At 43.6% G+C, this 26750-nt stretch overlaps 2 protein-coding genes across 9 annotated transcripts; both read left to right on the top strand.

Moving 5' to 3' along the window:
* The first annotated feature begins 305 nt into the window (after positions 1-305).
* CNBP (CCHC-type zinc finger nucleic acid binding protein) lies at positions 306-9745 on the top strand. Of its 6 annotated transcripts, none has more exons than XM_052779196.1 (5): positions 306-457; positions 6935-7054; positions 7335-7430; positions 7616-7817; positions 8760-9745. In XM_052779196.1, exons 2-5 carry the CDS (start codon positions 6952-6954, stop codon positions 8875-8877), a joined length of 519 nt encoding a protein of 172 aa, XP_052635156.1. In that variant the 5' UTR covers positions 306-457; positions 6935-6951; the 3' UTR covers positions 8878-9745. The 6 variants fall into 6 exon arrangements, with proteins under 6 accessions (XP_052635156.1, XP_052635158.1, XP_052635159.1 ...); XM_052779198.1 differs by having other exon boundaries at positions 307-457; positions 7338-7430; XM_052779199.1 differs by having other exon boundaries at positions 307-457; positions 7619-7817.
* A 4180-nt stretch (positions 9746-13925) lies between these two features.
* Positions 13926-26593, top strand: ISY1 (ISY1 splicing factor homolog). 3 transcript variants are annotated; one of them, XM_052776019.1, is made up of 12 exons: positions 13926-14018; positions 14238-14260; positions 15730-15781; positions 17551-17616; positions 18340-18382; positions 18606-18718; positions 19437-19554; positions 20441-20563; positions 22985-23094; positions 24234-24320; positions 25784-25901; positions 26064-26593. In XM_052776019.1, the coding sequence occupies exons 1-11, from the start codon at positions 14016-14018 to the stop codon at positions 25889-25891; spliced, it is 846 nt and encodes a 281-aa protein (XP_052631979.1). In that variant the 5' UTR covers positions 13926-14015; the 3' UTR covers positions 25892-25901; positions 26064-26593. The 3 variants fall into 3 exon arrangements, with proteins under 3 accessions (XP_052631979.1, XP_052631980.1, XP_052631978.1); XM_052776020.1 differs by having other exon boundaries at positions 25784-25913; XM_052776018.1 differs by having other exon boundaries at positions 25784-26593.
* Positions 26594-26750: the final 157 nt, after the last annotated feature.

Here is a 26750-nt window from a genome sequence, read left to right as displayed (position 1 = left end):
GGTGAGTCACCGTGCGAAGGGCAGGGAGGTGCCGCAGAGCCTGACCGGAGCCGCGCCGCCCCGCAGCGCCCGGGGAACAAGCCGCCCGCCCCGAGAGCGCGTCCCCGCCGCTGCCGCCCCTCGCCCCGCCCGCCCCGCAGCAGGCAGCCCGGCGCGGTGAGGCCCGGTAGGCGGGCCCCTCCCACCTTTCGACTGCGATGGTTGGGCACCCCCGTCCGCGACTGCGATTGGCCACCCGGAAAAGCGTTTTGCGCCCATTGGCTGAGAGGTGGACTCCAGCGAGCCGTGCGCAGAGTAGTAGGGAGGGGCGGGGTGAGGGGAGAGCGCGTGGGGCCGTGTGCAAACCGCGTGTGGCGCAGCCAGAAGGGAGCCGGGAGCGGGCGCGCAGAGCCGGAGCGAGCGGGGCCTACTGTCGTCCGGGCGGGCTACTGCCGCAGCGGGGTCGGGAGTCCGCAAGGTAACTGCCGGGCCGGCCTCGGCGGCGAGGGGGGCTGCCGGGGCCGAGGGCGGGGAGCGAGGGCAGAGCGCGGAGGGATGATGGCGCTGGCGCACTCCGGCCTAGTGCGCGGGAAAGTGGCGCCGAGCGGCCCGCCCGGGCTCGGGCGCGATTCTCTGGCCCGGGTGCCGCCGCCGGAGGAGGGGGGAGGGAGGCGGATGGGGAGCGCTGAGGCGGGGGGGAGCGGGGCCCTGCGAGGGCGGGCGGTGGCGGCGGGTGAGTCAGGCGCTGGCGGGTTCCGGGAGGCGCTGAGGGAGCCTGCGCTGCGCTGGGGGAAGGGAGGCCGGGGCGCCGGGGAGGGGGTGGGCTGGCCCGGTCCGCTCGGTCGGGCCGGGCGCTAGGCGGGAGCGGTCTCCTGCCCGAGCCCGCGGGCCGGTGGCGGCTCCTCGGCCTGTTGGCCGGCGTCCGGCTGCGGCGGCGGCGGCGACGTGTCCTGCCGAGGAGGCCCGCAGCGCGGGGGCGGAGGGCGGTGTGGTAGTGGGGGGTAACGCTTCGCGTGGCCGGCCCGGCGGTGTGGGGAGGGGGACACCGCCCGGCCCGGCCTTAATGCGCGGGTTGGGGCGTGTGACTAACTTCCCTGTGGGTGAGCGGCTGCAGCAAGTTTGGGGAGGAGAAGGTCTGGTGAGACCGGGGACTGAGTGGACGGTGGCCGAAATAAAATTGTTTGTTCTTCTCTTTCTTTTCTTTTCTTTTTTTTTTTTTTTTTTTTTAATCTGTGCCAAACTGCTCTGTGCCGTGACTGAGTGGGGAGGCTGGCGGGGCCGTGGCCCGGGTGCACCACGTGGCTTCCCACGTGTGAGGCTCTGCCGGAGACAAGAGGGTCGAGGTGTTGCAACTATTGGTCTCCGACCACAGGCATGGATGGTGGCCTGCTCCAAATCCAACTGTGACCTATAAATGGATAGGAAAAATAGCCTGTGACATCTACAGATCACGGACTGACTAGTGGAGCAGCCTTTTATTTAAGTTCTGACCAGGCATAGTTCTCGAGTAACCACTGTTACTCATTTTGTATCCAGAATTGTCATAAGGAATTATTAGACTTAATAGTGGGTTTTATTTTCTTTTCAGCACTTAGTAAGATCCTATTGCCAGGCAGCGCTAGGGTTGCCTAGTCCATGTTTTCTTCCTCAATGCAAAGTTGCCTAGAGAAGGAATCCTGCATCTGTCTTCAAAGCGAAGAGGTTAAATGAGTTCACTGGGGCTGTGCAACAACCTTGCGAGTCACAGCCTTAACCTACCACTTTTTTGAACTGACTTTTTTAACGTCTGGACTGAATTTTATGTTAAAAAGCTTGCATGTTGCTGATGTTGTTTACTTCTCTTCAAGTTTAAAACTTTGTACAGATAGCAAGAAAAAACAAAAGGAGAGGGCGGTAGAATGTGCATATTTGGTGGGTAATCAATAGTTTTTCCCACTCTGTATCAACTAGTATGGATGGGCAGAAAGTGCTACAGAGTCACCTTTTTGATGAACTTTTGCTCTCCTTCTGATCTGTGTCAACAAAGCTATTCAAGAATTACTAGTCTAATCAAAGTCACCATGTCTTTTTGACCTGGCTTCTGGCCCCTCAGTAGGGGCCAAGTTATTGAGTTTTAGTTAATGTTCAGCATTCTTGGATCAGCTTGGCCATGGAATGTATTGAGGCGATCCAAATGGAGTGTAGGGCATGGCTTTCCACTTTTGCAGGTTTTCTTGACATTTCAAACTACTTCCTTTCAGAATTGGGCTATCGTTACCTGGTGGTCAGAATACTTAATTCTGTATCTTTTTTAGTGAGGACAAAAGCCGGAGACAGGAGCATCACTAACTTTCTGTAGCATGTTTTGAAGTTACAGATGTGGAAATTCAACCAACTGAATACTGAGTAGCTTTGGTGACAGTCACATGTGTTCTGTGTTCAAGAATTCTCAAAACGTGCTTCTGGGGAGATAGAAACTCCTCGGGGGTAGCATTTCTCTTTAATATTTTGACTTCTCTTTTGAAACTAAATGCTAGCACTTGTTAGCAGTCCTTTCTTCCTTTCCAGCTCTTTATCTTAGAGGAAACAAAGCTATGCTTCCTGTTACATAGGGGTTTTGCCATGTTCAGGCTGGCTCTGGGCTGGCTTCTCAAATTTGGATGTGGTATTATAGGTTGGTCACCGACAACCTGGAAGGAAACTGCTGATTTCTCAATGTTCGCCTCTTTGATATAGCTGACTTGCCAAAGAGCTCTTAAGTGTGCTGGCTTTAGCAGTGGTTTTTATCTAGTCTGTCCTTTGATTGAAGGAGTGAAGTCCTATTAATATCGAGTGGAAGTGATACTTGTAGATCAAAAAAAGCACCTGGTAAGTATAAAGAATATAAAAGCCCCTGTTACATTGGGCTGTTGAACTCTAAGGAACTGCTAGTATGCAGAAAAATAGTGAGTAATCTTAGAGGTGAAGTTCAGCTTCCTTTCTACGATGAGGAGCTGAGTTAGTTTTACTTTGTTTGTTAAAACAAACTTCTTCCTCGGAAGGCATCTAGGCTAAAACCTGTAAAATAAGGAGCATTACAGTGGAGCTTAGTGGTAGTTCTTTGTATCATCAGGTCTAGATGCTTGTGCGTGAAGACTGGAAATTAGTAGCACCTCTCCCGTTTTAAAAGTTTTGAATGTGTATTAACTGTAAAGCCACAGAATGACATGATTTTCTACTTTGAAGTTTGATTCAAGAAACTTCAAAGTTCTTCTTATCACTAGAAGAATCACAAAGAAACTTTGTCACTTTGAAGTTTGGTGCTAAAGTTGCACTCAGACTTCAAATCTGACCCAGGAAACCGCTGTGGTGGCAGCTCTCACTTGGATCTTTGAGCTGCTCTCAGCCCATGAGCTAGCAGTAGGACGGTCATACAGAATAAAGTCTAAAATTAATTCTTAATAGTGTTTTGCTGAATAGCTGCAAGGTGACTTTTTTCAGCTTCGAACTACAGTTCTGGAGCTCTGTAGGAGGAGTTCAGGTAGATGATGTGCCTTCTCTCGTTAGTAGAAAGCTGATGTTTGAGGCAACTAGCCTTGTGTTTCCTCAGAAGTTTTGGAATCTAGTCTGAGGCAGTGGCTTAGTATATTTTGCAGAATTTTGACCTGGCTTGGAAATGCTAGGTGAGGCCATAGTTCTAATTTGTTTTCCATTATTACTTTTCCTGTCTCAGTGAGGCAAAAATCTAGTTCTGGGATGTAAAGGGCGTGGCGGGGGGGGGCAGTGGCAGGTGGGCAAGCTTTGTGTAACGCATTTGAGCTGTGGAAGACACTGATAGATGTGACTGAGTGCAAGCTTTTCAAGCAAACTTAAACAAGTAGCCTTCTTGCAGAAGGCTTACTTTAAGGTGGCCTTGATAGATAAAAGAAACTGCTGGTAACGCCTGTGATGACAAAATGAAGTAGTACTGACTAAGAGGAGAATTTGAACTTGAGTGGTTTTTACTGTAGTCATTTTTTTCTCTTAGAAGTAACTGAAAAATGTAATGGTGTCCAAACTGTTTGGAGGCTATCCATTTAAGGACTTGTCTTCTGAACCAGCCTTTTCTGGATACTGCTCCTGAAAGGTTGTGGATGGCTTTATCTGGAAACTAAGTCCTTATATTGGTTTTTAAAACAGTCTACACTGGTGGGCAGTTCTGTCCTGTATAAGGCTTTTTAGAATGTGGGGCAAGTAAAACTAGTGTCAGCTGCATCCACCTACTAATAGCTGGTGAACTTGTATTCAGTTTCAGATTCTTTGCAGGAAGAATGCAGAAATTAAACATTAAAATACTGGTGAAGAGGAATTCCAGGCAAACTGTTTGGTACTTTCATATACTTAAGGTATCTGAAGATGGAGCAGTGTGCTTTGTAGTCATACTTCTATGGCAGCTGTATCCTTCAAATATCTCTGAGTTGAGGGGGGAGAAGGGGCCTCTGAAGATAAAGGTTTTAAAATTAATTTCTCAAATAGTCTTGAAGGATAGTTGTACAGAGACCGTTGTTTGACTTTAGATTTCTTACTCAGTTTGCATAATCTTACTTTGCCAATTTGCTATATACCAGACAAAAAGAAACTTCAGGTTTTCCTCTTGAAGGAGCAGTTAAAAAGGAAGCAACTTCTAATCAGCTGTAAAACTTCTCTTTTCAGATTCCTTTGGGGCAGTGAGTAGTGAGCTTTTGTCCCATCATGCCGATCCTGACTGGCAGACTGACAGACTAGATACAGGCTGACAGATTAATCTTAGTACAAAAACTTTTCCACTGTGTATCTAACGCAGGTCTAGCTCACCTATTAAACATTTGTCTTTTACCACATGTTAACCTAACTGGTTATATTAGGTTCTTCCTATGGGTAACTGCTGGCAATATTCAATCCTGTCACTTCGTGCTGTAATCTCAAGTTCATGGTTTGGAATGAAAGTCTAGTAGTTTTTAGTATCTGTAAAGACATACTGCAATTCTGTTACAGCTGTTGGCATACTATTTTGCTCTTTTTAACAGGTCTTATGTCGTTCTATAATTTTTTTAATGCGATTAGAAGAGTTGGAAGTTGATTGAAGAATATATCTTGGTATATAATTCTGAGACCCCATCTTGTCCCTCTTGAAATTAAAAGCAGCATCAACTATTGTGCCTGAGCCCAGCTCCTGCAGTTGGCTTTGCTTGTGTTTTTCCTGTTCTGCAGAGTCAACATGGTTGCTATGAAAACAGACATAAACAATAGCACAGTGAGTGCCAGCTGCTGCCACCATAGTAGACAGCTCTTCACCCTTGGGTGTCCTAATAAAGACTGGGATGAAGCACAGAAGACTGGGTTATGTGTAAAATCCAAGTATACCTCCTAAGTGCTCAGACAACCAGTTGTTTTATTCTTGTTAACATATGTTTAAGATCTTATTGCATCTTTCCGTTGCAGAACTTCATTTTAAGGGCAAATACCATCATCTAGTCCAGCTGGAAGGTAGATGTGGGATTACAGAAGTAGCATACTAAAGTTTATCTCTCTTGTACTTTGAATTCCCAGGCTTCTACTGTGGTTGGAAGGATGGATGGGCACTTCTATGCTGATGATGATTGGAGAGAGAGGAACTGTTTTGAGGGAGGAGTGGCTAAAAAGCCACAGGAAATTTGTTCAACATTGGAGTAATTTAAAAAAAACTCTAAATAAAAATTCATGTTTAGATATACACTCTCCATTTAAGAGCTAAATATCAGGATGCTAATTCTGGTTCCTTCTTGCGGTCCTGTGTTCTTATTGCTTCTGTAGTGGCTTTCTTGAAGACGCAACTCATGAGCATTCCTGCTAATCTGGAATGCTGGGTGGTTTGGAGGGGAAGGAAGCATTCTGTAACATAAATAAAAGTGTAGGGTTACAGGAGGATTATCTTGAGGGATCAGGTAAACTGACCAAACATACCAGATAATGATTCTACTTCTGTTGGGTTAAGAACAGTGAATTGGGAGAGAGCATGTGACACATTTAAACTCAAGCTTTGTTTTGATGAAGTCTCCTTGACATGTGTGTTTTTTAAACAAGCGTACTTCAAGCTTGTCTTCAAGCACCCTTTAAAAAAGACTCCCAATTTAAATGTTTAACTTCCTTGTTCTTTTCTAGTTCTAGAAGTCTTGCATAACTGTTTTACAGCTTAGGGGAGTTATGGTACTGTGACTGCAGTCTGTTTAACCTACCCCATCCTAATCACTGCTTCAGTGGCCTGTGGCAGGCTGACTTTCTGCTCAATTAAATGCATACCTCCATTCCCCAATATGGGCAAAAGAAGTGGTTTATACTGTCTCAGACAGGCATGCCTATCTGATGTTCCCTAGCATTCTAAGGATGTTTTCCAAGTTAGCCTTCTAGATATCTGGCAAGTGTCTGGTGTCTTTTAGGGAAGTCAGATGTCTTAAACATTTTCTTTCATGTAAACCTGGGAGTGAAGCATGCATCCTGAGCTATAGGTTAATATATTGAAGTTTGTCATTCTTGTTTCTCAGAGTTTAACTGCTGTTTAGGCCATAAAAGAACTGAAGTCTTCAAAAGTTAAGCTAATGTGCTCTTTAAGGCTTTAGGTTTAATATTGCCTATTCTTAAAATTCTAGAATGAAGCTTGATTAGTCAATAAATGTAGTAGCTGCCAGCCAGATACTTCAGGAGAAAGTGTAGCAACTACCAGGAGGAAATAATTTGTAGAGATAAGTAGCTGGCTTTTGAGTTTAATTCTGAGGAATAACGAAGAAGGTGTGTTACTGAAAGAGAGAACAACAGTAAGGCTTTTATCTGCTACAGTCGTTTTAACAGTGATGATCTGGTATTGTACAAGAAAGTATTGAGTTAGCCAGAAGTCCTGCTTGGTTTTTGTTGCGGGAGGGTGGGAAACCTCTAAATCTCTTATTTTAATGTAGCCTTTGGTTGGGGGAGGGGAAGGTGTTCTAAAAATGTCTGTCTTCCTCAGGCAGGTAATCTGCAGTCATGAGCAGCAACGAGTGCTTCAAGTGTGGACGTACTGGCCACTGGGCTCGGGAGTGCCCTACTGGAATTGGCCGTGGTCGTGGGATGAGAAGCCGTGGCAGAGGTGATTGATCACTGTGGTTTACACTTTGTTTGTATAGTAAGATCTCTAGCTTGACTGCTCTGTGTAGTGTGTGAAACTGGCTTTGTTAGTCTGAAGTGAAGAAGTTAGGACACAAATTGGTAATAAATTTCACTGGTTCTTGCCTCTGCATAAGAATTTTGCCAGGGGCATCTGAGAGTGAAGTTAACTTGTGAATTGAGCTGGCAGTGTCCTTGATTAACTCTTGAGAATATTCTGAACTTAATCCTCAAGCCTTTTTTCTCCTGTTACCCATTTCAAGCAGGCTTCCAGTTCATGTCTTCATCTCTTCCGGACATCTGTTACCGCTGTGGTGAGTCTGGCCATCTTGCCAAGGACTGTGATCTTCAGGAGGATGGTAAGTATCACTAAATATTCTATCTCTTCAATCATATGAACAGGGATCTGTGGTTGAAGAGAAGGATACGGTACACTGATCATAATTCACTGGAAACACGCTGTACATGTCCTTCATTAGAAGCGTGCTACATCTCACTCTACCAAGGTTTTATAGTCTTGTTTGGTGTGTTTTTCTTATTGTGGAAGCCTGCTATAACTGCGGTAGAGGTGGCCATATTGCGAAGGACTGCAAGGAGCCGAAGAGGGAGAGAGAGCAGTGCTGCTACAACTGTGGCAAACCTGGCCATCTGGCTCGTGACTGTGACCATGCAGATGAGCAGAAGTGCTATTCTTGTGGAGAGTTTGGACACATTCAAAAAGACTGCACCAAAGTGAAATGCTATAGGTAAGAACTGACAAGAGGCAACTGCAAAATGTAGCTTAAGTGATAGATGCATTCTGCATTTAATTTTGGTTAGGAAATGAAGCTGAAACTTTGACCAGGTAGTTTTTCTTAAACACTTACCTATTGTTGTGCAAAACTGAGACTTAAACACCTGTTAGCAAAGTCAAGTAATAGATTCAGTGATGCACATCTCTAGGTGGCCAGAACAATGCACATGTTAAATCACTTAAGCTGTACAGGAGAAAGGGCTGTATCTTTTTGCAGAAGGTGACGCGAAGTACTTGCCTGTACCACAAACTTAAATTAGAGTTGGGTACCCTGTATCTTAAGCTGGAACTGACAAACTCCAGCTGTACAAATGGGTTGACTGGCACATCCAGCAGGAATATGCTTAAGATGCCTTGGTTATAGGAACTGCACATACAGGGGATGTTAGATCAGTTTTAAATACCAGCTTCAAAATGTTGTCTAGTTTTTGAATGCAGGCCTATACCAGAAACAGCATGTTACTGAGCAGTATTCTTGACCCCCACCAAGATTCCCTTCTGTGGAGGAAGGAGAGGGAAAACACGGTGCACTTGAGTTAAAACTAACTACGTTCAAAACAAGGTTAAACTGTAGGCAGACGCATCGGAGCAGATGAAACCTGACAGTAAAAAAAAAAAAAACAAACCCAAAACATACCACTTCTCTATTTGATGTGTGGTGGTTTTGGCATATACAGTGATTAATGTGAGTTGATCATTTGGAGGACAGTTCCTGGCTCTGGTGAAGACAGAAAATTGCCTCATGTCAAAGAACTCTGGAACACTGAAGCAGAAGTCTTGGATGTGGAACTCATTGTTGCATGAAATTTAAGTAGATCATGTACTTGACAGAATAGGATTGCTTTTCTGAGTAACTGTTCTGGATGGTTCTGATAAAATCATTTGCTTTTTCCAGGTGTGGTGAAACTGGCCATGTAGCCATCAACTGCAGCAAGACCAGTGAAGTCAACTGCTATCGCTGCGGCGAGTCAGGGCACCTTGCACGGGAATGCACAATTGAAGCTACAGCCTAATTATTTTCCTTTGTCGCCCCTCCTTTTTCTGATTGATGGTTGTATTATTTTTCTCTGAATCCTCTTCACTGGCCAAAGGTTGGCAGATAGAGGCTACTCCCAGGCCAGTGAGCTTTACTTGCCGTGTAAAAGGAGGAAAGGGGTGGAAAAATCAACTTTCTGCATTTAACTACAAAAATGTTTATGTTTAGTTTGGTAGAGGTGTTATGTATAATGCTTTGTTAAAGAACCCCCTTTCCGTGCCACTGGTGAATAGGGATTGATGAGTGGGAAGAGTTGAGTCAGACCAGCAAACCCTCTCTGGGTTACATGGAAGTGATCCTATGCAGGAGGAAAGAAATTCTGGAAGTGTCTAAACTTCCTCATAACTTTAATTTTATTACAATGGCCTTGGATTGTCTGACCTCAGTAGCTGTTAACACCAAGTAATATCTGTATCGGGCCCTACCTAGAGCATATAGCTGAGTGGGAGTAAACAAACAAGATGCACATGCCTGTTAATGGCCATGAGAGAGAGAGAGAGAAATCAGGAATAAACTTAAAAGTAACAATAATTCAGTCAATGAATGTTCACGTTGGAGATATAGAGCGTAAGGGGAAGCTTTTGAATAAATATTTCAAAGTAAATCTGAAACCCAGACATCCGCATCCGTGCTCATAGCATATACAATTTGGAGCTATTCAGGAGTTGCAAATAAATGCATTTTCACAGAAATCAAGATGTTATTTTTGTATACTATATCACTTAGACAACTGAGTTTCATTTGCTTGTAATCAGTTTTTAAAGTAAGATGGTAAAAGCAATTGAAGTCCTAGAACATAGAAAATGTAATTTTAAACTATCAATAAAGCTGGAGGAGGAAGGGGAGTTTGGCTAAAGTTCCTTTTGTTTATTTTTGGTTTTCATGTACACAGTGCAAAATAACATATTAAAAAGGGGTATGTGGAGGTGTAAAAAAGTTTAGTTTGGACTTTTCTTTTGTACTGTCTTAAGTTTCCATCCGGTAGCATCAAACTGTAAATACATGAAGTATGCAGTCCTTCCAGACCGCTGCATATCTGTGTATGTTCATGTGAATGGAGCGTGTGGTCTTGGTTTGTTTCATCTATGCTGATGCAGTTAAAGCTTTTCTTTAAAAATCACTGAAGAAGGCACAAAAGTTGTTGAAGGTACAGCAAGTTCCAAATCCGGAGTAGTTTAATGGTCTATTAGCAGTACTTCAGCCTTCACAGATGTCGTTACGCTAAGAACTATCACGTAAAAAACATCTAGTATTACAGGCGCTTCCCATTCCTATACATTGTTCTGCTGATTGACTAAGGGTTAGTAAACAGTTAAGAAGTTACACAGATGAAAAGGGAGCTGCCTGAGAGTGTGTCTTGAGCACATCTGCTCTGTAAGTGAATAAAGTCATCTTGATGTGCAAGAAGAGCAAGGGCAGGTGTTCTTGACTGATCAGTGCTTCACCTATGGTGCAAGTGTAGAAGGTGTGCCTTCAACACCTGGTGTCAAAGGCAACCGAGGGCAGCTTCAGCTGGTGCGCCTCCTGAGCTTGGGGCTGTCTGCAGGAGCTCTAACAGATCAGATGGAATCTGTCTGGTTATGATGAGGGGTAGTGTACTGTAGTCAGCTTGTGTTTGCATCTTCACACACAAACTAAAGGCTTTCCTTACTCTGAAGTCCCAAAGTGTTTTTTCATAAGCTACGTATGCTACAGCGGTGAAAAAATTACCTGTGATGTTGGGATGGTTGTGTGTGGATCTCTTCAGAGAGAGAAGTACCAGACTGGTAATCTGCAGCTATGCTGGAGTAAAAGAGAATTGGCACTATGCCTTGTCTTCTAGATCTGTGTTATAATTAACCAGTTAAGTATCACGTTAACATTTGCACTTATTTTGGAAGCAAGGCTGTTAAGTGTGACACAGTCACGCAATAATGCCCCTGAAGGTTGTGGTCTTCAGAAACAACTTAAGCCTGTGGCTTTCAGCAGACTATAGCAAATAGGCGAGGCTTACAGAAGAGCGGTCAGAACTCCTCAGTTGGTGAACTAGAAGATCCCAATGAGGGGTCTTCCCTGGGACTGCTTGAAACCGTAACAGCAGGCATATCGCCTGATACGATCTTCCCGTTTCAGGAAATCTGATACCTAAAATACGTACATCCAAGAAAATTGTGACGGTCGTAGCTGCTGTGTCACGTCAGCTGAACTCTGATCAGGTTACTACTGTTTCGCAGTGGGCTGCCGTAGCAATTTAGAGTTCCATAACGTTTAATGAAATAAAGATTTATAAAGAACTAAAGTGTTCAGCCTGGGTTTGATGTTCAAAGCCTGTGGAAAAATGTTGAGCCATAGTTCAGGGAGAAAAAGGAGGATTCTTGGTAAGAATACAAAGTACAACTGTATTGGCTTTGTGTGGCAAGGTTTTGGTAGCGGGGGGGGGTTACAGGGGTGGCTTCTGTAAGAAGCTGCTGGAAGCTTCCCCTGTGTTTGAGAAAAGCCTATACCAGCTGGCTCTAAGACGGACCCGCTGCCGGCCAAGGCCGAGCCAATCAGCGGTAGTGGTAGCGCTGCTGTGATAACATTTTTAAGAAGGAAAAAAAGTTGGGATGGAGGGATTCGGCAGCCGGAGAGAGGAGTGAGAACATGTAAGAGAAACAACCCTGCGGACACCAAGGTCAGTGCAGAAGGAGGGGGAGGAGATGCTCCAGGCACCGGAGCAGAGATTCCCCTGCAGCCCGTGGTGAAGACTGTGGTGAGGCAGGCTGTCCCCCTGCAGCCCAGGGAGGTCCACGCTGGAGCAGTCTGTGCCTGAAGGACTGCACACTGTGGAAAGGACCCATGCTGGAGCAGTTCGTGAAGAACTGCAGCCTGTGGGAAGGACCCACGCTGGAGAAGTTCGTGGAGGACTGTCTCCCGTGGGTGGGACCCCACACTGGAGCAGGGGAAGAGTGTGATGAGTCCTCCCCCCGAGGAGGATGAAGCGGCAGAAAATAACGTGTGATGAACTGACCGTAAACCCCATCCCCGTCCCCCTGTGCCGCTGAGGGGGTTGGTAGAGAATCCGGGAGTGAAGTTGTGCCCGGGAAGAAGGGAGGGGTGGAGGGAAGGTGTTCTGAGATTTGGTTTTATTTCTCATTACCCTACTCTGGTTGATTTGTAATAAATTGAGTTAATTTTCCCCAAGCTGAGTCTGTTTTCCCCTTGATGGTAATTGGTGAGTGATCTCTCCTGTCCTTATCTCGACCCACAAGCTCTTTGTTATATTTTCTCTCCCCTGTCCAGCTGAGAAGGAGGGGGAGTGATAGAACGGCTCTGGTGGGCACCTGGTGTCCAGCCAGGGTTAACCCATCACAACAAGGTGACTGGAGCCCAGATTGGTTGGCTGGCAGCAGTCAACCTGAGCAGGGTTTAGAAAGGCTGAGCTGGTCCTGCTGCAGAGATGGAAGTAAGCAGACTGCTGGGAGAAGTCTCTTTATTTGAAGCACTTAAAAGAGGGAATGTTCTTGTACTGCTTTGCGTAAGCAGGAAAAAATCCTGAGTACTTGCTGCTGCCTGGGCAGTTTGATGTACAGATGTAGAAGGCAGGTGCTACAGAGTGTAAAACCAAAATGAGATGGTGACTGCTGTTGCAGTTGGTTGTGATTTGGCAGGATGCCTCTCGTCCAACCTACTTGCTGAAGAGCAAAGCCTTTCAGCTCTGGTGGATCTGAGGGGTGAGGAAGAGGTTCTTGCCTGAGTTGGGGCGGGGGCGATGGTTTTGGGTTTGGGTTGTTTTTTTTTTTAATAGCTGCTGTGGGAGCACACATGTATTTTTGAGTCTTAAACATGGTTGCCAAAACCCTCATAAAATCCATGCTTGAGATGAGTGGGTTGTCTTGGGGTAGTAGAGATGGCCTAATTGTAGCATATTCTTGTTCAGCCTTCTGGTAGGCGAGTATAAATTAACGGAATCTTTACATATAGTTATCTTAGTTAAACAGTAATAAAGCTCGAAGCTCTGTGATTACAAAGAGCTGAAAGTCTTTGGGACTTAATCTGTAGCTAAAAAAATGCTGCATCAAGGACCTGCAGTGCTGGTGACAGCCGTAGTCTTACTTTTCCATTCCTGTAGGACCTGGGAATTCAGCTTGGTTATGGAGATCCCGCGGCTACTGCTTCCTAGTGCTCCTCCGGTGCCTCGCTGCTCTATTATTGCTGAATAATTTTTGTGTGTCTGAAAAGTAGTATTGTCCTCTGAGAAATTAGGTTTTTTACAAAAAAACAGGATTTGAAAGCTGAGAAATAGAAACCAGGATGTAACTTCAAAAAGGAGACTACGACTCCCGCGGAGGTGTCTCTTCCCTCTTTCTGTAGGGAACAGCTCGGGATAGCGATGCCGCTGCTGTTGCTGCAAGCGTCAGTTGTGTCGCAGTGAACGAGCTGGATGAGCACGCGCTCATTTCAGAAATTGTGGGGACTTGGAAAAATCAGACCAAACGCTTCATTTGTTCCACGTTAATCTCTTTCACTAACGCCGAAGCGTCTCCTCAGTCGTTTTGAAGAAGGCCAAGCCCGTGACGAGCTCCGGCGTAGCGGTCGTCGCCCCTCTGGTGGGCCACGGGGAGCGGGAAGGCGAGGATAAACGCGGGATTGATTATTTTCGGCGAAGGGCCGGGCTAGCGTTTTCTGGAAAGGCAAATCTTATTTTCTTAAAATTGTCGGGAGTCACTGCACACGTCCTCGTCCTCCCGGTGCGGTTTCCAGGCCGGCTGCCGGGGAGCGGTGGGGTTGCAGCGCTGTCACGGCGACGGCCGAGGTACAGGCGCCGTTGCTCCGTGGTCAACAGCCGAACCCCCCCCCCGGGCTGTAATTACGGAGTTATTTTTTTTACAAATCGTGCTTCGTGGAAAGCCTACGGAGGGCAACGAGGGCCCGGCCCGCCGCTCCCGCCTGCCGGCCGCCCTGCGCATGCGCGGTGTGTGGGGGGGCGGCCACCCCCTTCCCGGCGGCGCGTAGGGCGGATGGCGCATGCGCGGTGGGGCGAGGCGGGGAGCGGCCGGCCGCGCCTGCGCAGAGGGGCGGGCGTCTCCTTCCGGGGTGTCCGGAGCGCGGTTGCCGGCGGTTCTGCGGTGTGGGCCGGGGGGCCCGGTCAGCGCCATGGTGAGTGTCCGGGTGTCCCTCCCGGCCGCGGGGGCTTCCGCGGATGAGAGCCGCCCCGCCGTGCGTGGCAGTCGGGTGCCCCTCCGCCGCGCCGGAGGATGAGGAGCGAGGCGGGGGCCTGGCGTCCGTTGCCTCCTTCCAGGCGCTTCGGCGCGGGGCGGGCGGTGAGGCGCTGCCCGGCGCCCTCCGTTAACGCCGCGCCTGTTTTCTCTCTTTCAGGCTCGGAACGCGGAAAAGGCCATGTAAGTACGGCTGGGGGTGCCGGCGGGGGCTCCCCGGGGCGGGCGCTTGGGCACAAGCCCCGCTCGCCTTGGCCGCCGGGCAGAGACCTCGCAGCCCTGCGGTTCCGGAGGCGAATCCGCGTTCCCTCGGCTCGGTTCCGAAGCAGCGTGGCGGGGCTCCTGCGTTAGGCTGGCCGAGGCCCTGGCTGCGTGTGCTTCCAGAGACATCCGTGCCCCCTGTGCCGCGGCTCGCACCCACAGAGCCGCGCTTGCCCGGCGGGACTCGCCGTTCAGCCTTCTTTAAAGTCACCGGGAGCTTAATAATGGTTTTTGGTACTTAGCTGTACGCGTTACGCTGGTCTAGAGACGGTGGGAGTAGGAGGGGTGCAAGGCGTCCGCACGCAGCGTGCCTGGTGGTGTGGAGCTTGCGGAGCTGTGGTGGGTGATGCCGGGCTAACCGCTGCAGGGGAGAGGCCGCAGCAAGGGCTGGGTGATAAATGTGGTGAAATACATCCTAATGGCCCGTTACGGTTTTAGGCGGTTTCCGTTTTTGGAACAGGGTAGATAGGAATCTGTCCCTGCTCGGGAGTGGCTTGGGCTAAACTGATGGTTTTTACCATATTTGTTTTTTGTATTGACTTTCTTGAGTACTTTTCAAAAAGGTTTGCAGACCATGTATTTAGAACTACTAGATTAGAGGCTCTTCGATATATTTGTCTCATGTTTGTTCTTTTTCCTAAAATACTTTCCGAGCTTGTAATAGTAACTCAGAGAGAGGCTGAAGAGACTACAGCTGTTTAATACCTCATGAGGTGCTCTCTTACGGTGATCCCATCCAGTGTGTCTGGGATGCTGGATTGGATGGTGTGGTTTTCATTCTGGAAGTGCCTCTTAAAAGTAAATGGAGCCTCCATAATTGGCTTAGCTGCAGGGTATAGGTATACTGTTAAAGGTTTTAAATGCGCTCAATTGTTTTGTGCTTTTTAACGTAACTATTAAATGTCTAGTAAATAAATAAAACTGTGTATTAAAAAGCTGTAGTATGTGTAGTCTCTGTTCAGTTGTAAGAGACTTAGAATATTTTGGTAATGTTAATTAACTTGATTACTGACTGCTGCTTTCCTTACTGAAGCTTTTTTTCTCTTGAGTTTGTTTGCTTTTTCGTGTATCCCCTGCTAAGATATGTAAACTTAATGCTTGTGCTTATAACTTGTAGACGTCCTTTTGCCGCTAATATCTAACAAGCTGGCATATGCTGAACAGAAAAAATAATTAGCTGCTTACCAGGATTTATATTTATTGCGGAAATTTACCACTGAGGATTTCTAGTGTTGAAGAAGTCGCTAGCCAGAAGAGCTAGTCAACGGATATGTTCAAACCTTTGTTTTCTACAGACTGTAATTAAGTCCATAATAAACATCCAGAGCAAAACTCGTTCCTGTTGGAATGTAGATTTGTAAAAGTAAATCTGCTTCCTTTCTTTTCTTTAGGACGGCCTTGGCGAGATTTCGGCAAGCTCAGCTTGAGGAAGGAAAAGTTAAGGTATGATGTAAAAAAATTAAAGCTTCGTTAGCTCTAGTCAAGAGTGGAATGCAAGCCGTGTACAGAGCTGCGTGACAGCCATCAGAAAGGTCATATGCCAGGTACAGGTATCCTGTAGGAGTCCGACAGTAGTCATCTGGGAAGCAGCTGATGTAGGGACTGTATTTCACAGTGACACAAAACAGAAAATGGAATTTTCTTAACTAAATAACCTGTTTAAAAATTTATGTATATCTATGTTTCAGAGGTGTGCTGCCTTGGCTGCTGAGAAGAAAGTGCAAATTGAACATCACTTAATTTTTTTACATAATGTAGGTAGAATATGTAATAGTTTGGAAAAAACACCAAACTACAGTAATGCTATAAATAGAGGCAGCATGCTGGGCAGAAAATGGAAACTATTTTTGAGACTGAAGTTATCTCCTTCTGCAACTACTTACGCAAATTGATACACATACATTTATTTTTACTGACAGTAATCATAAGATTTGTTTGGATTTCTTCCCAGAAAAGGTAGAAAAGTCCTTTTCGTAATCTTGTTCTTTGGTAATATTATGACAAAACAGTAACCATGAAACAGAGGGCCTTCGGGATCATTGTGAACTCAAGGTTTGCATGAGACATAACATTGGCATGTTATTAACCCAACACGTGATAGCTGTGCATCTGTTCATAATTGTCTTCACTGTCACGCAGCTTTTTTTTTTATTGATTTAAGATTGACAAAAAAAGAGACTTAGTAACTTTGTAATTTAAAAAAACCCCACCACTATAATGAAAGAAATAGCACCCCTAAACCCACACAGAACCTTAGAGGCTGATTCTCAGCTATCTCTGGATATTCCTGTACACTTTTCACTGAATCATAACTTGCAAGAATATTTATGTGGGGATCAGAGTGTTCTCAATAACTTTTTTTTTTTTTTTGGACGAGTTTACAATTTTTAATTTTGGGTAACTGACAAAGGAATTCTGGAAACTAACTGAGGTGTCCTATGTTTGCACCTTAAGAAATGATGTTTTACCCACAAGTGCAAGCAATATGAAACAGTAAAGTGGAAAATAACAGTTTGGGGAAAGTGTAGTGGAAAAGATTCCATGAGTAACAGCCAGAGAATAAGATGGAATAGAGTTTCTGGTATACTATGTGAAGGAAAGCTTTTTAATATATAAAAGGTAGAACTGTGGAAGTACTGTAGGGAAAGGGATAAAATAACTGCACACAGAGTCCTAGAGGTAAGATGAAGTATTAGTTTGTGTAAGCAAGTCAACGCAACATGAAGAAGGTTGGGAAAAAGGTGTTTTGGATAAACTGTAGCTGGGAGAGTACAGAACAAAATCATCTTGGAAAAAAATTACATTATTTAGGTAGTAGCAATTGAGAAAGAAAGGCCTAAACTTAATAGCTGCTTGGAAGACAGTGGATTTTCTTTAGATGCTAGTATATTGAAAATAATGTTGTAATTCAACTGTCCAAAATGGAATGTTATTTGTATTGGAGAGGATTGTAGCATGCTTTGAAAAAACGGCTGACAGATTTTGTTTTGAATAAAGTGGGTTTAAGTAGATTCTTATATTCTGTGGTAGTTTTATTTGGCCAGGCTGTAAATCATCGTTGTTTTCCACTTATTAAAAATTGGTGGGAGCAGAAGGCACTGGAGCTTGGTAGCATAGTTTGGGATTAATCAAGCAATAAAGTTTGCATGAAATGCTGTGAATATATTGATGCTAGGTTAAAACTTCATGGTGTGTGGCTTTCTGTCAAACAGGAACGAAGACCTTTCCTTGCATCAGAGTGTAATGAATTGCCTAAAGCTGAGAAATGGAGGCGACAGGTAATGTCAAGCTATAGATTTTTCTAATTATAGTAGGTAGAACTTTAGTACTTCCTATTTAGATGGCCTGCTTACAGATTTTTTCAGACTTCTTCAGTATGCTGACAGTTAAATCACAGAATAATTTAGGTTGGAGGATCACTTAGTTCACCAGGGTGTTCAAAGCAGGTCCTACCATGTCAAGTTGCCTAGGGCCATGTCCAACTGAGTTTGAATATCTTCAGGGATTTGGATTCCACAGCTTTTTGGGGCACCTGTTCCAGTGTTTGATTACCACCTTAATGATCTTTTTTTTTTTTTCTCCCCTTGAATTTAATCAGAATTTCCCCAGTTCCAACTTTGCTGCTACTTGTCTGAGAGGCGCATGACAATAAAACAGTTTGGCTCTGTCTTCTCTATGCCCTCCATTAGGTAGTTGAAGACAGCAATAGGTTATTCCCACTTTGTCTTCTCTTAAGGCAGATCAAACCCAGTTCTCAGCCTTTCTCTGTACTTCATGTGCTCCTGCCCTCATCCCCTGTACAGCTGTAAAAATGTTTCCTTGTTTTTTAAGCTTCTGAAGGTACTATATTTGTGTCTGAATAAAATCTGTGTTGATATTTGAAATTGATAAGCTCAGGTCCATTTTCTAGATCAAAAGGCCAACTTAGAAGTTGGATCTTTCTATTTCTAGGATTTTATTATTTTTTTGAGAAATTCACTTCTGTGTTCTTATTTAATTAGATCATTGGGGAAATTTCCAAGAAAGTGGCACAGATTCAAAATGGTAAGATTTTTCTAATTACGTTTTATTTTTTGAATCTCCAGGCCTAAGCAGTTACAGTAAAAATCACATTTCATGTGAATCAGAATGATTTGGGTTGGAAGCAACCTTAGAGATCATCTAGTTCCAACGTGAACTAAACTGTTTCCATTGCATAAATTCTGAAATTACTCTGGTGCTTCTAGTAAGCTCCCTAATTTATTGCCTTTTTCCCCCCCTCTAACAGCTGGATTAGGCGAATTCAGAATTCGGGACCTGAACGATGAAATAAACAAGCTTCTGAGGGAGAAAGGACACTGGGAATTCAGAATAAAGGAGCTAGGAGGTCCTGATTATGCTGTAAGTGTAGATTATTTTGTACTACATGGTTGTTCTGCTTACAGGTAAAGTAGTGAGAAAAATCTGTGCAACGTTTAGTTAACCACGTACTACTTGGCCAACGTTTATTAGAGAGGAAATTTATTCACCCCCTAAAAATGTTAGGTTGTGTTAGAAGAAATACTTGTTCCCATGTTGAGCAAGTCAGACTCTTCATTTGGAACACCAGTTCAAGGGGTCTTGCCTTCCTATTACAAGTTTGCAGCAATGGTCTGATTTTACCCATCAGTAGGTGGTGTTTTTCTCTACTGTACTCTGTCAGTCTGTAGAAGGGGTTTCACTTGGCTCACTTAGTTACTGCTGAAAATGAAATAATGACACTAGCTCTCACTTGCCAAAACGTCAAATGTGTGCTTATTGTCAGATTTAGTAGTGCTTGTTTATCTGATACCCAAATATACTAGTACAGAAAATAAGACAGGTTTAGATACTTTGTGAAGATTAATCTGGTATGGACACTCTATGGTTTGTGTGGTCATTTTATATGTGTGATTTGTAGTAAAAGTAGAGAACCTGTATAAAAATGAGCTATGAGGGCATTTGACTTGTCGGGTAGTTTGAACTGGTATAGCATATCTCCTTTCTCAATCCTGTAATCTGTGACGATGCCCAGGAAAACAGAAAATACTAGATGCAAGAGGAATAAAATTTTAAACAATGAACTTTGTTTATTTTCCAGCGGATTGGACCAAAAATGTTAGATCATGAAGGGAAGGAAGTTCCAGGAAACAGAGGCTACAAGTATTTTGGAGCTGCAAAGGATTTACCAGGAGTTAGAGAACTTTTTGAAAAGGAACGTAAGTAAATAGCAACTCTTCCCAGACATGAATCTACATAGCAGTATATCTTGAGTAAAATGACTGCTGTAGTATGTGGGGAATGCTAGTAACAGCATATTCTGGCCTACATCTTAGATCAGCTAAACGAAGTGCTGAACACAAGTAATTAATTAAATGCTGTTTCTTTGGGCAAAGAACACCTTTGGCTGTTTGCAGTTAAAGACATGTAGAAAAGTGTAAACTGTTTTTGACTGGGAGTTCCAAATGGTAAGGACTGATGTTCTACAGAAACTTTCCAGCATAACAGGTTAATTTTATTGATAAGTTCTAAATAGTACTCTGAGTTCTGAATTTAAAAAAAAAAAAAGTTCGCTTGAACATAATTTTAGAAGTAGGAATCAGCTTTCATAATAGGAAAAACTAGACCTAAGTGGATAAAACTTTATATATTGCTTTGCCATAGAATGAGTGGGAATTACTTGGACCCAAAGTGAGGCAGGCCTACTGAATCAGCTCTTTCTTACTTGACATCTGCAGAGAAAAATGATGGGATGTACTACATCATCTGGGGGAGCTTGGGACAGCTTTTTAGTTTGTTTCATACAGTAGTCTTGCTCAGTACTGGGACTGCAGTACAGAGGGGGGAAAACAATGATGTCCATGACAGGGTGGAGTTGCCACAGGGTGGGAACTGTGCAATATGAAGCATCGGGTCATGTATTCAAACTGTTTTGTGCAGACCAGAGTAAAATACCAATACTCCCGTTATCGACAGCAGTTCAGATCATGCGTTGTTTATTAGCTGAAGTGAAGTAGCTGTAGTTGCTGTGAGGTTGATAGGAACCGGGAAGGCACAGCAAGCTGTCAAGATGGACCCGGATGAATGACAGTCGTGTTCTTTCAGCCCTCCCACCACCTCGGAAAACTCGAGCTGAGCTTATGAAAGCCATTGATGCAGAATACTATGGCTACAGGGATGAAGATGATGGTATTCTGGAGCCACTGGAACAAGAACATGAAAGGAAAGGTATGTGAGATTCAAAACCTGCATAAATCAGTCCGAGAAGGGGTGATGGTGGACTCTGAAGTTAAGATATCTTTTTTTTTTCCCTGCAGGTGTTGTCTTGTGCTTAGCTGTCAGATTTCATCTGTCACATAGGTATCCAAATCACTATTGTGTAAGGCATTTCAGGAGTGAGGGGGTGTGCTTTAGAGTTTGCTTTCATCCTTACTACTGTTAATGTTTTAATACTGTCAGCAAGTGATTCACTATTGAAGCAAAATCTCCTTTTCTCCCCACCTTTTTCATGCTTAAGAATGTAGAAGAGTAGGCTGCAGCAGGGAGAGCTATGGAACTCAAGTGGTTATCTCCCTCCTTTGTGAAAACTGACCATACCATCTGTTTCCTGTCTCACCTAATTATTTATCCATAAACATAGCTGTTTAGTTTTCTTGGAGATTAGAGGGGAGCTTCTGGAAATCCTGAAGTCCAGGTGGCCTGTGTTAATTTCTTCACGCCGTCTATCTCAAAACTTCAACACATTTGTGAATATTTTTTCCTTTGAAACCCATACTTTCTCAGTAGATAGTATTTATCCATGTTTCTGCTTACTTAGTTCTCTAGCTTTGTTTCTGCTGATTTGCCTGGTAAAGACATGAGGATTATGAGTCTAATTCCTGAAACCCTCTTTAAAATTCAGCACTGTGTGTCGTATCCTGGTATTTGTGTGGCTTTAAGCAAGAGGCTGCACACCACCTTTGAGAGCTTAGCTGTTTTCTAAATAGTTCTCTTAGTGCTTCTGGTGAGTGTTGTCTGATCCTGGCAATTTGTTGCCATTTGCATTGTATGTTTGCTTTATGATCTCTGCTTCTGAAGCTTCAACTGCAGGCAGATCCTCAGTGCTCAGCAGGAAATGTCCTGGTATAGGAACCCTTGGCAGGCTCTTCCACAGAACACGGCAGATAAAACCATCAGTTTTTTCCTTGAACGGTGCTTCTTTTTGTATCAAATTATCTCTCTGGAATTAGAAGAACTTTAAACGAAACTGCAGGAAGTGACTTGTTTAAATCATTACAAGTTGTTGAGCTTGTAACTGTTACCAATACGTAGTATCTCTTGGTCTGGTCATCCACTTCTTACATTTATCCCTTCTCTGTGTGTGAGACCTTCATAGTATTGTGTGTTGGAGATCATGCCTTGTCGGTTAGGTTATAGGACAGGGAGGAAGAAGGGAATAAAGGAAGTATTTCAGTTATCTGTGCCCTGCAGTGTTAGGGCCAAGTGAACACTAGCTGGCTGGCAGACAATTGATAGCGTAAGAAGGGAAGCTGTGCGGTGCAGCGCTCCTTGAAAGGCCTTCCACTCGGTGTTCATCTTGCACATCTTGCTAAATGCAGGCAGGAGAGGTAGCTCGTCTGGATGCATGTGGTTATTTAAGACAATTACCATCGTTGGTAATTATGCCACTTGAAATAACAGGGCTAGAGATGCTAACAGCACCAATAGGTGTACTGTTAATGTCCAATTAATATACTATTAATGCACAACAGCTAAGATTCTCTTAGGGTCGCTTGTTGTCTGGTGGGCTCTTGTGGTTTTTAACCTTGTTATCAGAAGGGTTAAATTTTTGTGAAACAAAGTATTGAAAAGACTTCTTAATTTGGGGTACCTTTTCTGTCACGAAACCACACAAAAGCACACCCATGTGCCACTAGTTAGTTAGATCTTGCTTTCTCAGGGAGAGCATTTTAATGTTTAATCTTTGAGAGCTAGGGGGAATGACTGCTGACTTCTGTTGCTGTAGGCATTTCATACTGCCTAGTTGCATTAGTCTTACACCTCCCTAGGATTTTTATACACTGGTGATGTCACTGATTAAGGTTCTTAAAACTTGTTTTAGTGCTTTTACTAGCACTCTGCTGTATAGTAGAGAGAGAGCAACCTAACAGCTCCTAGCTAGCAGCAAGTTACAGAATTGGAATCATGCTACAAAATAAGAGAAATACACTATGAGTTGAAAAGAGAGAGACTTAGGTGGGTGGTCACTGTAAGGAGTGTAATCATGTTTAATTAACTACATGGTGATCAACATTGCTCTAGCTGTTGACATGCTATGGAGCTGTAAGAACCACTTAGCCAGGTTATGTTGACTCCCTGTTACTGAGTTCAGAAAGTAGGTTGATACTTGCCTGTGACATTGAGAGTCTAAAATGTGCCCAAATGAAGGCATTAGCAAGTACCACACTTTCACAATGCTAGTACTGGGTTTTGCTCAGACTACATTGATATATTTTATTAGATACTACATCAAGGTTCTACAGTAAGTGTGTGTTACCGATGTAGAGGATTTAAGCAAGAAGTTTAAGTCTGTTGGAGAAGCTTTGGAAATGGAACCATGCTGCTTTAACTTGCTTTCTGATACACTTGCCATTTTCCTTTGTTAACTAGTTATAGCAGAAGCAGTGGAAAAATGGAAAATGGAGAGAGAAGCACGACTCGCAAGAGGTGAGGAGGAGGAGGAGGAGGAAGTAAATATCTATGCTGTCAACGATGATGAGGTATGTGATAGCTTAAGGTGATGTAACTTTTCATGTGTCTTTTACGCTGCCGCCTTGGATGTTGAGTTATTTTGCCAAGAACCTGTCTGCTGCTGCATTCTGCCCTTCTCTCTGCCGAACTTACTAGACAATTGTCCCTGTTTAGTGAAAATCAGTAGTAGATGAGTCGGCTTGGTCTGAGCTTAGAGCAATGAAAGCTGGCAGCTAGGGAAGACTTCTTACTTGAGTGAGAAACAACTAACCGCTGAGACCCTGTTGCAAATAACTGTCACTGCCTAAAATGCTGGTATTTGTAAGGTAGTGTGTTGTTAATACTGATCAGTCTTGCTTCTAAGTACAATCTACATCAGTAACAGCACAAGTAGTTTTGTGTACAGTATAATTTCACACTGTCAATGCGTAGCAAAACCAAGGGTTGCCAGGGTCTTGTTTATAGTCGAATCCTAATACAGCAAGGCTTTGCTGATGCTGCAATCGCTGTTGTGACGTGGCTCTTATTTCTTTATTCTTCCCTGCTCCCAATGCCAGTAAGGGAAGTGAGGGACATTGCTGCCGCTCTCCAAGATCTGTAAAAGGGGTAGTGAAAACTAGTTCTTGCTTCGCAGTCTGTACCTAAGTGGATTTGTCACAAAAATAAAAAAGAGATAGCCCCTAAGGTAAAACTGGTGGTTCCTTCAGTACCCTCTTTTATTTGTATTATCTCATGATTCATAAGCCCAGCTCTCAGGTGTGAGAACAAAGCAGTACAGAGCTATACAGGGAAGTGATACGTATATTTTTAGAGTACTTGCTTTCTTCTTGGTTAGCTGGCTCCTCTTTTGTTTATAGCATTGCTATGACAGCCAGAGAGATATGGAAGAGGAGGGAATACAGCTTTACATTCATGCCCATGCCACAGCAGAGGAAAAGCCGTATGAAGAATGAAAGCAATAATTCTGAAAATGTCAAGGAGCCGGATCTGAACGTGATAGTTGTCGTATTCCTTTGTTGTTTGGTCCTATTCACTTCTTGTGTTTGTAGCATTAATCGTGCTCTATCTGGTTCCTTCTGGCAAAGCAAGTAAAAAAGGGTTTTTTGATGACCTCTTTAGAAAGTAAACTTGATGTGGCTTAACTTTTTTTTTTTTTTTTTTTTTTTAGTCGGATGAGGATGGTGCCAAGGAAAAAGATGGTGAAGAAGGGCAACAGAAATTTATTGCACATGTTCCAGTGCCATCTCAACAGGAGGTAAGACGTAACAAAATTAAGTTGCGGAGATGCACTCTGGCTTTTGCAAGAGAGATCTTAACTTATGGCAGCTCATCAGTAAAAGTGTCTTCAATTTGTTATTTCTGTGACTTGACGCTGGAGCTGTTTAATCCTCTTGCAAATGCTGTGGAAGTGGCCAGAATCGTGGTACCATCGCTATACCCCTTTTCACCTGAGAATTTCCAAAGCCTTCATAAGTATTACATAAATTGGAAAGTGTTGTGGTGTTATGGTCAAGATAACCCTGATTGCCTACTACATTCTTTACTGTGCTTTTCTGCTAGCGGTCTAACTTTTTTTATAATTTAATGGGATGATTTCTGAATTGCAGGGTTTGCTCTCGTAAGTTTTCTAAAATTATTTTGGTGGCGTGACCTTGAATTGTCTATTATATTTTGAAACTGCTGTAGGGTTTATATTACCTTAACAGTGACAGGTTGTTTGAAATATAACTCAGGCAAGAAGGTTCTGGAGTTATGTATCTTTTGGTATGTATGCCTTTACATCACACAGATAGCATGTGGTGGTTTGTGCCCTGCTGCCATCTTGTCAGATAAGAATGCTGTGTTCTTCTGTGAAGTCAATGATGCTGCACATCCAACAAAATATACATGTAATGGCCTGTGAAAACTGCAGGAGAGAAATAATGATTAAAAACATTGCTCTCTGGCCAATGGTATTCTCTTAATGGAGAGAGCATAGCAGAGAGTCAAAACTGGCTTTCTAATACCTAACCACTGATGTACATAGCAACCTTTTCTAATTAGACAGTAGTCAGTGTAATCTTTTCTCTTTTTGTAGTGGCAAATCACTCCATACCTTATGCCTACGGGATTATGCCTTCTAGATTCTAAATTACAGAAAGCTAAGGTTCAGAACACTTATTTTGAGAGATGCTTTGTGCAGTTTGGACAAATCTAAAATCATTACTGAGATTAAAACAAGTCTTGCAGATTGCTCTTAGTAGATCTTTACATGCTTGTTAAAGAATCATGTATTGCTGGTGCTTCTAGGCAAAATTTAGGTAAGAGGTTCATAGCCGTTGCTAATGTGAAAGGCACACTCACTGGACTGTTATTTCAGGGGTGTGGACTAGTGTGGCATAACTTTACGTGTTCTGCATTGGTTCAAGCCATATCGAAGACAATCATTTGAGACAAAATTCAAGTGACTGTATTGAGAGTAAAATAAAATGGCAACTAATGTCCTCATTAAAAAGGGTAGGAACATAGATCTGAAATGGAGGCATCTATTTTACTGCTTCTGTTGAGTATTAAAAAAGATACTCCTGACTCATATTAATTCAACTACTTCTACACTAGTATACACTTCTAACTTTCACAGTCTGTTTCCTGTTTTTCTTACTCCTGTCTTAATAGCTAAGCATGCTAGGTTTCGGTATCTCAATTAAGCTGAATGTCATCCTATTTTTATATTTGCAGATTGAGGAAGCTCTTGTACGGAGAAAGAAGATGGAGCTTCTTCAGAAGTATGCCAGTGAAACCCTCATGGCACAGAGTGAAGAAGCAAAAACACTTCTAGGATTGTAACATTGCACCAGTACATCCTGGGGTTTGTATAATCAATCTAAAAGCAACAGGTTCATGTATTCTGGTAGCAATCACTTTTAGCTCTGAAAGTCCCTTTGGATGTTAAGAGTAAACTGATAAAGTTACAGCGTGTTCTGCAGAAGGCAAACCATCATTTTGGTTTATTCACTAGGATGACTTGCACTCCAGCGCTGAAAAAGATCAAACCTGGGTTAACTTGTCTCTACATCCTCAGCAGCTGTCCTCAATCCTTTCACTTTGTAAAACGGTTTGTGCAGTGGTGCCTCTTACAGACAGAACTGCAAACCCAGTGACTTCTTAAATCCTGACAGAAAACTGACTGATGTTACTGCTGTTCTGTCTGCTGTATCCTGACTGTAAGTGTACACGTCTTTCTCATGTTGATTTTTGCTGAGCTGAGTCCAGAAGTGACTCACTCTATTATGCCTGGTTAGTTTACCAGAATGGCCTAGAACCTGTTTTAGAGGTACCTCGATGGCAGATCTTACGAGTGACTTCGAAGTTGATTTGGTTCTTCATATAACACATGCAATATATCTAAAAGCTGTTACCCTTTTTGTGGGTTGTAACCGTGCCTGGGTGAATTGCTTAAATGCTGGATATTTCAGCAACTATTGTAAATACTTCCAACATTGCAATACCTTGTTCAAATATTTTTAGTAAAACTTATTTACAACCTGATGTCTTGTTTCATTCTGACTCAAAGGATTGTGTTGTTTCCCTAATCGTAGCCAAAGAATGGGATCATCAACAGCCATCCATGTAGGGATTTGAAGCTCTGCATCCCCTGCTGCTCTTAGCTTGTGTATCCTGTGACAAGAGGCAGATCACAGCAGAG

This window comes from Harpia harpyja, chromosome Z (genome assembly GCF_026419915.1).
Source record: "Harpia harpyja isolate bHarHar1 chromosome Z, bHarHar1 primary haplotype, whole genome shotgun sequence".
Lineage (NCBI taxonomy): Eukaryota > Metazoa > Chordata > Aves > Accipitriformes > Accipitridae > Harpia > Harpia harpyja.
The sequence above is the reverse complement of the archived record's forward strand: the minus strand, read 5'-3'. Positions and strand labels throughout refer to the sequence as shown.

Excerpts from the sequence above, each read along its gene's own strand:
- CNBP (XM_052779196.1), top strand. The coding sequence starts at position 6,952 with ATGAGCAGCAACGAGTGCTTCAAGTGTGGACGTACTGGCCACTGGGCT. Across the intron at positions 7,431-7,615 it reads CTGTGATCTTCAGGAGGATG|AAGCCTGCTATAACTGCGGT; the intron begins GTAAGTATCACT and ends TTCTTATTGTGG. Across the intron at positions 7,818-8,759 it reads ACCAAAGTGAAATGCTATAG|GTGTGGTGAAACTGGCCATG; the intron begins GTAAGAACTGAC and ends TGCTTTTTCCAG.
- ISY1 (XM_052776019.1), top strand. Across the intron at positions 18,383-18,605 it reads AGTGGCACAGATTCAAAATG|CTGGATTAGGCGAATTCAGA; the intron begins GTAAGATTTTTC and ends CCCCTCTAACAG. Across the intron at positions 18,719-19,436 it reads TAGGAGGTCCTGATTATGCT|CGGATTGGACCAAAAATGTT; the intron begins GTAAGTGTAGAT and ends TTTATTTTCCAG.